The following is a 14,793-nucleotide window of genomic DNA, read 5'->3' on the forward strand; positions in this document are numbered from 1 at the left end:
CTCAAGGATCATCCATGTTATCGCATGTGACAGAATTTCTTTCCTTAAGCCTGAATAATATTTCATTACATGTATATATCACATTTTGCTTATCAGTTATCTGTTGATGGACACTGGGTTGCTTCTACCGCTTGGCTATTGTGAATATTGCTGCTATGAATACGGGTATGCAAGTATCTCTTTGAGACCTTGCTTTCAATTCTTTTAGATATATATCAGAAGTGGAATTGCTAAACATATTTTTAATTTTTTGAGGAAACTTTATACAGTTTTCTGTAGTAGTTGCACCATTTTCTAATCCCACCAACAGTGCTCAAGGGCTTAAATTTCCCTCGCCAACATTTTTCACTTACTATTTTATAAGACTAGCCATCCTAATGGGTGTGAATATATGTTGCTTTCTTTAATAATTTTTTTCTTCTTCTCTGTCTCTCAGCCTGGCATGGGAGGGCAGGCTTGTGGTGGTGGGATTTGCTGGAGGAAACATTGCTTCTGTGCCAGCCAACCTTCTACTCCTGAAGAATGTCTCTGCCATGGGCCTGCGCTATGGTCAATACAAAGAAACAAACTTTCCTGTCTTCTCCAAGAGTCTGTCTTCGTTGCTTCAGTACTGCCAGCAAGGGCGCATACAACCATATGTCGGAATGGTTTTCAAGCTGGAGGAGGTGAGACGTACTTAAGGGATATGATGCAGATGAGGCCAGGAAATACTTTGTGTCAAGCTGTTGGGCATAAATTTATCTCTGGATACTATAAATCCTCCTTTTATAAAATAAAAAGGTGAAAATGCAACAGAAACAAGTGGAATTGCACAGAAGTCGGGGCCACAGGATTTTTCCCAGTCTTCTGGGTTGTTTGGCAGTAGACTCAGGCCCAATGTGAATCTGAATCCCTGAAGGCCATGTGAAGCTGAAATTTGAGGGCTCTGTCTGCATCCCTGCTCTCTCAAATAGGGGAAAGTTACGGTACTTTAGAAAATGATTTATACGTGTTGATATGAACTTTGAACTCTACAACATATAAGTCTAAGAAAGTGCTTGGCATGACATTTGGTTTTAAAATATAGATGCTTTAAAGCACAACCAGATGATCTAAGTTGGGGTTCTGTGAAAAGAACACGAAATCGTGCCTGGCATCATAAGACTGTAATTCATCCATTAGTCACTGTAGTTAATTTTGTTGGCTATTCACTCCCTTTTTTCTTTCCCCCCAATCTCATTAATGTGGCTTATGCTTCCTCCAGAGTGTAACTGTAAGCATGCATATGCAATATAGTTGTAAATGTGAATCTGTTAGGCATTCACTGTGAAGTCTTTATTTTTTTTTTTTTTGACTTAATTTGTTTTAATGTTCAAAAAACTGTCTTGGTAACTCCTGTCAGCCATAGATGGAGGTGATATTTTGTTCAAATGCAGATTAGTGGAGTCCAAGCTGTCGGTGCCAGACTTCATGGCTAACCAGCCTTCCATGGTTGTTTCTTCCTGTGAGGAGACAGATTCTTTTCAAACATGGCTTATTTTCTTTGTCTTTTTAGTATGTAAGTCAGGAAGATGGTGTTCAGTGGTGAAGAGAACCTAACTGTAGAATACTGGTTGGATGCCAGTCACAGCTTTGTCCCTCCAGCTGTGTCATTTTGTGGAAGTCCCTTTGCTTTTCTGACTTCGGTTTCCGCCTCTCTAAAATTACATGGAAGGATGTTATGAGCAGTTTTCAGACTGTGCTGTAGGAGCCACAGCAGGGATGTGGGGCTGGGGGCAGCAGGTGTAGATGTGAGCTGCTTGTTCTCTGGGACACCATCGCTGCTCGAGTTTGAGTAGCTGCACATTTTAACTACTTTGTTCAAACTTTTAAGAAAAGGTCTTGTGACTTAAAAACTTGAAAACCCCAAGTTCTGAGTCCCTTTCCATCCTGCGGCTTTTATCATGTGACTTCTAACCGGACGTTTGCTTTACCTGAATCTATACCCGTTGATAAGGGCTGAGGACAATCAGGTATACAGAAGTGGAAACACATGTCAGTTTGAACTGTCTCTTCTCCCTCAAGGTCTTTTAGGTGCTGTTTAGGCAGGAATAAAAGCCAGAGGTAGATTATGGTTTTAATTATCCCCGTTGAAGTTCTCTCACCTCTGTAAACATGAATTGACTATGTAATTACTAACCACCTGTCAGCTTCCATTTGCCCTTCTCCTTTCCAGTGAGGGCTCAGCGTACGGGATTTATAGAATTGTTCTCACTCTGCTGCCCTTGGTGTAATTGGGTGGCTCTTTAGGCCACGCTCCCTAATACATTTCAAGCATCTCATTCATACACCATCCATTTACCGTTTCTTCTTTTGCTGTTTCTTTCAATATGCAAACCATTTAGAGGATTAATAATAGGAGTGACAGCTCATATACATTAGGTGCTTACTATGGGTCAAGAACTATGCTAAACACTTTACATGCATTATCTCCTTTAACCTTCACAACAACCCTTTGAGGTCTCAGCAACTTTATTACATTTACAGGTGAAAGAATCAGGACTTGTAGAGGCTAGGAGCCTTGCCCAGTGATAGGTAGAAAGTAAATCTGGTCTCGGTCCATCTGATGCCAGAATCTGGGTTTCTTATGACTGTGTCAAACTCTCTCCTCAAACAAGCCAAGAAGTCACTTCTGAGAAGCCTTATTTTATAGAATGAAGTTTATCTATTTATCATAGAATTATCTGTGCGAAAGAACTATGTTATAGTTAAAGTAACCAGTACTCTTATATTTTCCTGGGCAGTACCAGAATTTATATATTTTGTTCTTTGTTCTTTTGAAAATCAAGATGGTTAAATGGATATATAATTAATTTCATTGAACTTTAAAGCCTGGGTAAGAAAAATATTAAATGAGCAAATTGGTAACCATGTAAATTGTTTAACATACTGGAAAAAGTTTTTTATCAGGACCTGCTTACGTTTGGAAAATGACCACTGTGGTGTATATAGAGAAAATACAAACTAAAAAGCACTAGTGAATCTGACTGGCTTGTATTTTCTCCTGAATATGTGTACTTGCCGATTTAACCTTGGTAGTTGATATCAATATGACCACAAACTTTGCACTGTAGATTTTTGAGTAGGCACAGGGTGTGAACTTCCACAGGACTCTGCTTCTCCTTTATTTACTTGTGATTACTTGTCCAATGCTCGTCTTTCCCATAGAGCATAAACTCTGTACAAGCAGGGTCATGTGCTATCTGCACCTCGTTATCTCCAGCTTCTGGCAGGCACTCACATATCTGTTGAATGACTGTGTATGAGTGTGGGGCCCTGGGCTCAGACCAGCAAAGTTCAGATGCTGTGGGCAAATTACACATCTTTGTGCCTTAGTTTTCTCATCTGTAACAGGAGCAGCAATATACTCTGCCTCCTAGGGTGATTATGAGGATTAAATAAGATGATACATGTAAAAGCACATAATGATTATAGTAACTTTTTAAAAGCATAAGATATTGCCATGTTAAAATACGGAGTTGAGCTTTTTCAGTTCCCACAACTGGGGACGTTTTTGCATGTTGCATTGCAACATTTTTGTGTTGATGTCTCAGAGGGAAGGATTGTAAGACAGTCTTTAGATTTTGAATGCTACTTAGAATTTATTATTTTCTGAAGGATTATATCCATGCCGTGGTGGGTGGATCATGCATTGGTCCTGTGATCTGTCCAGAGGAGGGCATTATTTAGATGTGCAGTGTCTGTTTTCTGTATGGAGTGGTCCCTGAACATGTCAGCTTGACATGGTATTTAACCTCACAGATCTGAGCTTATTTATTATTTAAAGGTCAGGTGAGATCATCATATGAACAGATGGATAGAAATTGTTAATGGATAGAAATTGCTTGAAATTTTCTCTGTGTATCTGTGGCATATTCTTAAAAATGAAACTACTCTTTTAGTTTAGAAGGTCTGTTAATTATAGCCCATTGTTCTAGACCCAGTTTGTCAAAGTTCCCATATCTGCTGGTCCCACCTGACCCAGGCCTTGGCCACTTGTCACTCTTTTCCAGTGATGACTCCTGTAGCTGATCCTATGGTTCATACAGCCCAAACCCTGGGATGCATCTCCTAACATCGTTAATGGCCTTGTGCTTTCCTGGGTTGAAAGCTGATCCTAGAGGCAAGGGCTCCATTCTGCTCATCATACAGGAGCTTCTGCAGCTCTGATGCAGAGGTTTGATCCAGATGGACCTGTGGAAGCCTCTGGCTTTCCCAGAAACTGTATGCAGGGGCTGGGCAATGCAGTGCAGAAGTACGGGTATTTCACTCCATTGAGCAAGCTTTTCATTGGGAGGAATGAAAGGAGATAAATTGTTTGCTTTTTCTCCTCCCTGTTGACTATTTCATATGGCTCCCGCTTCTTTTTTTTTTTTTTTTCAGACGGAATTTTGCTCTTGTTGCCCAGGCTGGAGTGCAGTGGCGTGATCTCGGTTACTGCAACCTCTGCCTCCTGGGTTCAAGTGATTCTTCTGCCTCAGCCTACCAAGTAGCTGGGATTACATGCACCTGCCACCACACCAGGCTAATTTTGTATTTTTAGCAGAGATGGGATTTCACCATGTTGGTCAGGCTGGTCTCAAACTCCTGACCTCAGGTGGTTGACTCGCCTCAACCTCCCAAAGTGCTGGGGCTACAGGCATGAGCCACTGCACCCAGCATTTTTTTGTGTGTGAACAACCATTGCTACTATCCAGGGCCTTCTATATAGATATCCTGTGAGAACAACAGCCAACTGCATATCCCCCTGAAGCTACAACCAATTCAAAACCAATAATATAATGCCCTGTAATTTCCCTCCTTCTTTCATTGATTTGCTTCACTTTTTCCTTTACTCTTGCCTCTCTGGGATTGCAACCCTTAGTGATGCATTAGGGAATAACTTTTGATTAGGTTCTATTTTCTAAGGGTCAGGCTGATGCCCAACTTCCAAAATTTATTTATTTTTATGTTTAAATACCACATTGCCTAACTTTTTTTTAAAGTTAAGTTTGTTGAGATATAATTTACATATAATAAAATTCACCCTTTTTAGATGTGCAGTTCTCTGAGTTTTGACAAATCTATAGAGCATATAGCTACCCCACCACAGTGAAATATAAGAACATTTCCATCACCCCCAGAAGTTCCCTTGTGCGCCTTATAATTAGTCTCCTTTTCCTTCTCCACAGCTACTGGTAGTCACTGACCTGTTTTCTTCCTGTATAATTTTTCTTTTCCAGAGTGTCATATAAGTGAAATCATATAGTATGTAGCCTTTTGAGTTTGGTTTCTTTCTCTTTGTGTAATGCCTCTGAGGTGCACCGTGTTGCTGCATGTGTCAGTAATCCATTCCTTTTTATTGCTGAGTAGTATTTCATTGTATGGATGTACCACAGTTTTTAAATTTTTTATTCACCAGTATACAGACATTTGATTGTTTTCAGTTTTTGGTGATTATAAATTTATCTTCTATAAACATTCATGATAGGTGTAGATGTATGGTTTTATATATTTTAGGACTGAAATTTCTGGGCTATATGCCAGATGTATGTTTAACTTAAAACAATTTACACAAATGTTTAATTGGTTTTACTTTTCTCCTCATTCTCTAGTGTTGCCTAGATAACATTATGAAGCAAGAATGATATGAGGCAAGGATTGAATTGTAGCTGCTTCTTAATGATAATGCTAAAATAAATCTGTGCAGAGTTCTAAAAATAACAGATGTTGATGTCCCTTCAAAAGTGGGCAACTTCAATGTTATCAGCAGCTCTTTCTTTATGCCTCAGTTATTCAGAAGCAATTCTGTTTCAGTTTCCATATCCTGTGACTGAAGACAAGGCCACTGATACCACATTCCTACCAAAGCCCGTATCACATTGAGACTTGTTTTGTGACCTATAATATGGTCTATCTTGGAGAATATTCCATGTGCTGATGAGAAGAATGTAGAGTACTACAGTTGTTGGGTACAATGTTCTGTAAATACCTGTTAAGTCTATTTGTTCTAGGGTATCGTTTAAGTCAATTGTTTCTTCGTTGACTTTCTGTCTTGATGATCTGTCTAGTGCTATGAGTGAAGTACTGAAGTCCATATCCTGTGACTGAATAGGATATGGTTTTCTATGACTGAATAGGAAATAGGTTTTCTATTTCTTTTGCTGTATTCTGGATTAGAAACTGGTGCTCTGGCATACAAACGTCCCCAAAGTTGAGCTGTCTGTTTTAACATTTTGGGATTTTGCTTGTATTGGTTTGCTACTACATGTTTAGTTTTTAATAAATTGGCAAACTATTTTCCACAGTGCTTGTGCCATCTTGCATTCCCCGTGTATGAGAGTTCCAGTCGCTCTGCGTCTGCCAAAACACAGTCTTGTCAGTTGTTTCCTTGATTGTTCACCATTCCATTAGATTTGTAGAGGATCTAAGATTTAGATAAACTTAGATCAATGATGTGATGAATATAATTCACCTTAACAACGTACTGCCAGCCAAAAGTTTTTACCTTTTTAAAACAATCCCATTTCTGTGGGCTGGGGTTGAACCTCCTTAAAGCATAAGTCTCACAGGGTCTGTAAGACAATAGCACAATGAAAATAACAGTATCTAGGTAACAACTAATATGATGAGTTGAACAGTACCTAACACCTCAATGTTAACATCAAATGTAAATGGCCTAAATGCTCCACCTAAAAGATACAGAATGGCAGAATGGATAAAGAGCCACCAACCAAATATTTGCTATCTTCAAATGACTCTCTTAACACAAAAGGATTCATGTAAATTCAAAATAAAGGGGTGGAGAAAGAGGTTCCACACAAATGGAAACCAAAAGCAGGCAAGAGTAGCTGTTCTTGTAGACAAAACAGACTTTAAAGCAGCAACAGTTAAAAAAATACAAAGAAGGACATTATGTGATGACGAAAGGATCAGTCCAACAATAAGTTATTATAATCCTGCATTTATATGCCTCTAACACCGGAGCTTCCAGAGTTACAAAACAATTACTGCTAGACCTAAGAAATGAGATAGTAATATAATAATAGTAGGGGACTTCAGTACTTCACTCATAGCACTAGACAGATCATCAAGACAGAAAGTCAACAAAGAAACAATCGACTTAAACGATACCCTAGAACAAATAGACTTAACAGATATTTACAGAACATTGTACCCAACAACTGTAGTACTGTACATTCTTCTCATCAGCACATGGAATGTTCTCCCAGATAGACCATATTATAGGTCACAAAACAAGTCTCAATAAATTTAAGAAAATCAAAATCATATCAAGTATCTTCTCAGACCCCAGTGGAATAAAACTGGAAATCAACTTCAAAAGCAACCCTCAAAACTATACAAATACATGGAAATTAAATAATCTGCTCTTGAATGATTTTTTGGTTTACAATGAAATCAAGAAGGAAATTAAAAATTCTTTGAAATGAATAATACTGACACAACTTATCAAAATCTCTGGGATACAGCAAAAGAAGTGCTACGAGGGAAGTTCATATCATTAAATGCCTACATCAAAAAGCATGAGAGTGCACAAATTGACAACTCAATGTTACACTCAAGGAACAAGAACAAACTAAACCCAAACCCAGAAGAAGAAAAGAAATAAGAAAGATCAGAGCAGAGCAAAATGAAATTGAAACAACAACAACAGAATACAAAAGGTAAATGCAACAAAAGCTGGTTCTTTGAAAAGATAAACAAAGTTGGTAGACAATTAGCAAAATTACCCAAGGAAAGAAGAGAGAAAATCCAAATAAGCTCAATTAGAAATGAAACTGGAGATATTACAAATGATACTACAGAAATACAAAAGATCATTCAAGGCTACTGTGAACACGAGTACAAACTAGAAAATCTAGAGGAAATGGATAAATTCCTAGAAACATACAACCCTCCTGGATTAAATCAGGAAGAAACAGAAACCATGCACAGACCAATAACAAGAAGAGAGATTGAATCAGTAATAAAAAAAAAATTGCCAACAAAAAGGAGTCCAGGACCAGATAGATTCACAGCTGAATTCTGCCAGACATTCAAAGAAGGATTGGTACCAATCCCATGGAAACCATTCCAAAAGATAGAGAAAGAGGAAATGGTTCCTAAGTCATTCTATGAAGCCAATATCACCCTAATACCCAAACCAAGACAGGACATAACAAAAAAAGTAAACTACAGACTAATTTCCCTTGTGAATATAGAGCAAAAGTCCTTAACAAAATACTAGATAACCAAATCTAACAGCCCATCAAAACGATAGCACATCATGATCAAGTGGGTTTCATCCCAAGGATGCAGAGATGAAATGTGGTCATACATACCAAGTCAATAAATGTGGTACATCACATAAAAAGAATTAAAAACAAAAACTATATGATCATTTCAATAGATGCAGAAAAAGCATTTGATAAAATCCAGCATCACTTTATGATAAAAACCTCAATAAAACAGGCTTAGAAGGGACCTACCTCAAAGTAATAAAAGCCATCTGTGACAAACCCACCGTCAACATTATACTGAATGGGAAAAAGTTGAAAGTATTCCTGTTGAGAACTGGCATGAGACAAGGATGCCCACTTTCAGCACTTCTATTTAACATAGTACAGGAAATCCTAGCCAGTGCAATCAGGCAAGAGAAGGAGATAAAGGATATCCAAAATGGAAAAGAGGAAGCCAAACAGTTGCCATTTGCTGATGATATGATTGTATACCCAGAAAACCCTTAAGACTCATCCAAAAGGCTCCTAGATCTGAGAAATGAATTCAGTAAATTCTCAGGATACAAAATCATTGTACACAAATCAGTTGCGCTACTGTACACCAACAGTGATTAAGCTGAGAATCAAATCAAGAATTCAGTCCCTTTTATAACAGCTACAAAAAAAAAAAAAAGCAACACAAAAACGCCTCAAAAACCCTAGGAATATGCTTAACCAAGGAGGTGAAAGATCTTTACAAAGAAAACTGCAAAACACTGTTGAAAGAAATCATAAATGACACAATCAAATGGAAACACATCCCATGTTCATGGATGGGAACAATCAATGTTATGATAATGACCTCCTGCCCATAGCAATCTACAGATTCATTGCAATTCCTATCAAAATATTATTCTTCACATAACTAGAAAAAAATTCCCCAAATTCATATGGAACCAAAAAAATGCCCACATAGCCAAAGCAATACTAAGCAAAAAGAACAAATCTGGAGGTATCACATTACCTGACTTCAAATTATACTACAAGGCCATAGTTGCCAAAACAGCATGCGACTGGTTTAAAAATAGGCACATAGACCAATGGAACAGAATAGAGAACCTAGAAATAAAGCTCAATTCTTATAGTCAACCAATCTTCAACAAAGCATACAAAAACATGAATTAGGGAAAGGAGACCCCATTTAGTAAATGGTACTGGGAAAACTGGCAGGCCACATGTAGAAAAAACAAACTGGATCCCCGTCTCTCATCTTATACAAAAATCAACTCAATATGGATCAAAGACTTAAATCTAAGACCTGAAAAACTTCTAGAAGATAACATCAGAAAAACTCTTGTAGACATTGGCTTAGGCAAATAAATCGTGACTAAGACCCCAAAAGCAAATGCAACAAAAGATAAATAGATGGGACCTAATTAAACTAGAAAGCTTCTGCACAGCAAAAAAAAAAAAAAAATCACCAGAGTAAACAGACTCCCCGCGGAGTGGGAGAAAATATTTGCAAACTATGCATCTGACAAAGGACTAGTAACCAGAATCTACAAGGAGCTCAAACAAATCAGCAACAAAGAAACAAATAATTCCATTAAAAGTGGGGGAAGGACATGAATAGACATTTCTCAAAAGGAGATATACAAACAGCCAACAAACATATGAAAAAATGCTCAACATCACTAATAATCAGGGAAATGCAAATAAAAATCACAAGATAGCATGTTACTGCTGCAAGAATGGCCATAATTAAAAAGTTAAAAAACAATAGATGTTGGTGTGGATGTGGTAAAAAGGTAACACTTTTACACTGCTGGTGGGAATGTAAATTAGTACAATCACTATGGAAAACAGTGTGGAGATTTCCTTAAAGAACTAAAAGTAGAGCTGTCATTCACTCCAGCAATCACACTATTGGGTAGCTACACAAAGGACAAGAAGTTATTATATGAAAAAGATATACATATGCATGTTTTTAGCTGCATAATTTGCAATTGCAGAGATATAGAACCCACCTAAGTGCCCATTAACCAGTGAGTGGATAAAGAAAATGTGGTAAATGTACATCCTGGAATTCTCAGCCACAAAAAGAAATTTTTAAAATGCCTTTTGCAGCAACTTGATGAAGCTGGAGGTCATTCTAAGTGAAGTAACTCAGGAATGGAAAATCAAATATCGTATCTTCTCACTTATAAGTGGGAGCTAAGCTATGAGGACTCAACGGCCTAAGAGTGACGTTAATGAACTTTGGGGTCTTGGTGTGGCGCAAGTTTGTGGCGGGGATGGATAAAAGGCTACATATTGGGTACCATGTATACTGCTGGGTGATGGGTACACTAAAATCTCAGTAATCACCACTAAGTAACTTATCCATGCAATCAAAAACCACCTGACTTCAAAAACTAATAGAAAAAAAAACCCAGTCCCACTCATCTCAGGTATATTCATTAATTTGTAATTTATTCATCAAACCTTCACTGTATGTCAGTCAATAAAAAGTAGGATTTAGTCTTGCTCATAAAGAGTTTATTTTTTAGTTGGGAAGATCTCAGGGGAAGAGCCAGTTTCTAATGAATGCACACATCAATATGATATATTTAGAAAACTCTAAGTTACTTTGATTATTCCTGATTGAAGAACTAGTTAAAAATTCCAACAGCAGAACCTTCATATCCTAAAACAAAAGCAATGTTCTTAGCCTGCTCCAAGTGCCAGGTTGCATTTCTCCAGAGACAAATTTAATTATGGCTTCATCCAAATGAAGGCAGAAAATGAGGGTACTGGGAACAGCCTGTGTATCTGTTATATCTAGGCATCAGTATTGTACAGTCTTCCTCTCTGTAACACAGCCTGCGTAATCCAGGAGGAAAGTGTCCCTAGGCTATCTGAAGTAGCTATCAAAAGACTGGTCTAAAGCTTTACTTTTCAGTTTCTCACTCAGATCCTTATTACTGTGATTAAAATTCCAGTCCTTAACACCACTGGGAGTCAGTGTGTTGTCCCTGCCCGGACAGAGACCACCAGGTAGAAAGGGACAGAGTTGGGTTATTTTTAGAAGCAGTTACAGTTACAACAGAAGTGGCAACTGGACATGGAGAGGCTACAGAATATCGGAAAAACAGAAGATAAAATAATGGATGTTCAAAATTTTGAAATGCTCAAGTCATGGAACGAGAAGATTATGCTTTCCCCCAGTATTCTCTGATATAGAAGTCACAGAAATATGTGACACATTCTAATAAAGATTCATATGCAACATGATTAAAATTAGCTTGAGCATTTGAGGGGACAGCTTTCTTTTTATGTTAACATTTATTTGCAGAAGATCCTTCATTCCCTTAAGATGCCAGCAAAAAAGTATCACTAGCTCTAATAATATTTGTTTTCTCAAGTATTTTCTATTGTTGGGCTATGACACATCTCTGGGAACAAGTGACTTCTAACTGACAGGGAGACTGATGCAGCTGTGAGTCACCTGGAAATGACTGACAAGTGGGATGAGTGTTTCAAACATCTGTCTTAGACCTCTTCCACCTCCTTGTCGAGAGTCTAAATTCGCTTAGATGGGAAAGGTCTCTGTAAGGCACAGAGCTCTGAAAGATAGATGTTTTTGAAACCAGGGATTTCATACAGCAGAGAGATTACCATGATTGATTTGTTCCTGTACTCATTTTACTTTATTTTTCGTATTTTTTTTTTTTTTGGAGAATCTCAAATGGAAAGGGTTGATTAATCATACTCTTCATTTCAAAGCACATTTTCATTGTTGGGTCATGGAAAGCTGATCTTTTGTTCTTATGTCGGTAATTTTATGAATGTCTGTATTTACTTATTCCCTTTACCCTCATTTCCCACTGCCTCTCCCCACTCTTTTTCCTTCCTTCTGAGCCAGTCTGATGAGTTTGACATGTATCTTTGGATTTACATTTCCTTGTAAAACAAATAGAGTTAATTTGTGTGTTAATTTCTTTTTAAGTTACATAAATGGTGTTAGGCACCAGACCTTGTTCTGTTTCATAAACTCTCTCAGTGCTGTCTTTTTAAGATCCATCTGTGTTGCTGTTCCTGTATCCAGTTCATTGCTTCCCACTGCTACATCGTGGTGCGTGATGTGCATCCACCACAGTTTACAGATTCATTCTCTACTGATGAACGTTGAGGTTGACTTGATTCCCTAATCAAGCCATAATAATCAGTACAGCAGTAAACAGCCTTATATGTGTAACCTTAGGGACTTGTGCAAAGGTCACTTTGGGGTTATTTTCCCAGGTGTAGATTGTTGGGTCATAGGATGTATGCATACTTAATTTGACTGCTGATTACTCTCTAGAATGACTTGACCAGTTTGTGCCTCTGTCAGCAGCACATGAGAATTCTTGTCTATTTGCCACCCTGTTGATATGTCCAACATTCAGATTTTTGCCAAACTGATAAGGTGTAAAGTGGCATCTTACTATTTTCATTTGAATTTTCCTGATTTCTCATACATTTAAGCATCTCTTTACATATTTGGTATCCATTCAGGTTTCCAGTGCTTTGAATTGCAATTTAAGCTCTTGATGTAGTCTTCTGTTTGGCTTCCTGTCTCTTTGGGTTTTGTTCTTGTTTATTTGAGATGAGGTCTTGCACTGTCACCCAGGTTGGAGTGCAGTGATGGGATCTTGGTTCATTGAAGCCTACCTCTGGGCCTCAAGCAATTCTCCCAAGTTCAAGTGACTTCCTGCCTCAGCCTCCTGAGTAACTGGGACTACAGGCATGTGCCACCATGCCCAGCTAATTTTAGAAACAATTTTAATAGAGATGGGTCTCCCTGTGATGCCCAGGCTGGCCTCCAACTCCTGGTTTCAAGTGATCCTCCCAACTTGGCTTCCCGAAGTGCTGGGATGACAGGTATGAATCATCATGCCTGGCCTTCCTGTCTTTTTCTTACTAAGTTGCAAACGTTCCTTGTGTATTCTGAAACGTTGATGTGCATACAAATCACCTGGCAATCTTGTTAAGATTCAGATTATGATTCAATGGGGATAGGATGGGACTCTAGATCGCGCCTTTCTAATAAGCTCTTAGGTGATGCAGAAGCCTGGGGTTCTTGAACCGCCCTTTGAGTGGCAAAGCTCTAGATGTTAGTTTGAGACTTTGCAAAAGTCTTCTTCCACATTTGTCATGCTACTATCACTTTTGTCTAGATTTAATTGCTTTTTGTCTAGATTTAATTGCTTCACGGCTCTAAAAAAATCCCCCACACTCTACATAGTCATCCTTACCCCCAGCCCCTCAATCTCTGGCAGCCACTGATTCTTTTACTTTCTCTGCAGTTTCGCCTTTTTCTGAATTTATATGGTTGGATTCAGACTGCACGTAGCCTTTTCACACTGGCTTCTTTCACTTAGAAATATGCACTTAAGGTTCCTCCATGTCTCTTCTTGGCTTGATGGATCATTTCTTCTTATCACAGGATGATATTTCATTGTATGGATGTACCACAGGTTGTTTTTCCATTCACCTATTTAAGGACATCTTGGTTGTTTTCAAGTTTTGGCAATTGTCAATAAAGCAGCTATACACACTTATGTGCAGGCTTTTGTGTGGACATAAGTTTTTGGATCATTTGGGTAAATACCTAGGAGTGAAATTGCTGGATTGTATGGTGAGGATGTGTTTAGTTCTGTAAGAAACTGTTAAATTGTTTTCCAAAGCAACTGTACCATTTTGTATTCCCTCTAGCAGCAAATGGGAGTTTCTATTGCTCCACATCCTCACCAGCATTTGCTGTTAGTGTTTTGGATTTTAGCCATTCTGGCAGGTATGTGGTGGTATCTCATTGTTGTTTTAATTTGCAGTTCGCTAGTGACACATGCTGTTGGGCATCTTTTTATATGCTTATTTGCCATCTGTATATCTTTTTTGGTGACATGTCTGTTCAGATCTTTTGCCTGCTTTTTATTGTTAAGTTTTAAGAATTCTGTGTATATTTTAGATCAAGTTATTTATCAGATATGTGTTTTGCAGAGATTTTTCTCCCTGACTGTGGCTTGTCTTTTCATTCTTTTAACAATGCCTTTTGCAGAGCATACGTTTTTAACTTTAAGGAGACAACTTACCAATTTTTTTTTTTTTTCATGGATTGTGCTTTTTTGGTGCTGTATGTAAAAACTCATTTCTAAACCACGGTGACCTAGATTTTTCCCCATATTTTCTTCTGGAAGTTTTCTAGTTTTGCATTTTACATTTAAGGTCTGTGATCCATTTTGAGGTGGTTTTTGTGAAGAGTATCAGATCCGTATCTAGACTCATATTTTTGCATGTGATATCCAGTTTTTCTGGCACCATTTGTTGAAAGACTGTTCTGTCTCCATTGAATTGCTTTGCTCTCTTGTCAAAGATCAGTTGACTATATTTGTATGGATCTATTTTTGGACTCTCTGTTCTATTCCATTGATCTGTTTGTTCTTTCACCAATATGACAATGCCTTGATTACTGTAGCTGCTTTAAATATGTTTTGTAACCTTTTACTTCCTAAAAAAGATTCAAGATAGATTACAATTTCAGTTACATAGGAAACAG

General features: G+C 38.0%; 1 protein-coding gene across 3 annotated transcripts in view; it reads left to right on the plus strand.

Annotated features, from left to right (window-relative positions):
• The window catches only part of LOC101049252 (quinone oxidoreductase-like protein 2), a 51,415-nt gene that overhangs the window by 12,734 nt on the left and 23,888 nt on the right, over nucleotides 1-14,793 (plus strand). For all 3 annotated transcript variants that reach the window (XR_012514954.1, XM_074389538.1, XM_010336171.3), the window contains exon 9: nucleotides 437-665. Coding sequence is in view for 2 of the 3 variants with exons in the window: in XM_074389538.1 (XP_074245639.1) it covers nucleotides 437-665 (229 nt within the window). In the remaining variant the exon portion in view is untranslated. The remainder of the gene's footprint in view (nucleotides 1-436; nucleotides 666-14,793) is intronic.

This window comes from Saimiri boliviensis, chromosome 19 (genome assembly GCF_048565385.1).
Source record: "Saimiri boliviensis isolate mSaiBol1 chromosome 19, mSaiBol1.pri, whole genome shotgun sequence".
NCBI classification, from domain to species: domain Eukaryota; kingdom Metazoa; phylum Chordata; class Mammalia; order Primates; family Cebidae; genus Saimiri; species Saimiri boliviensis.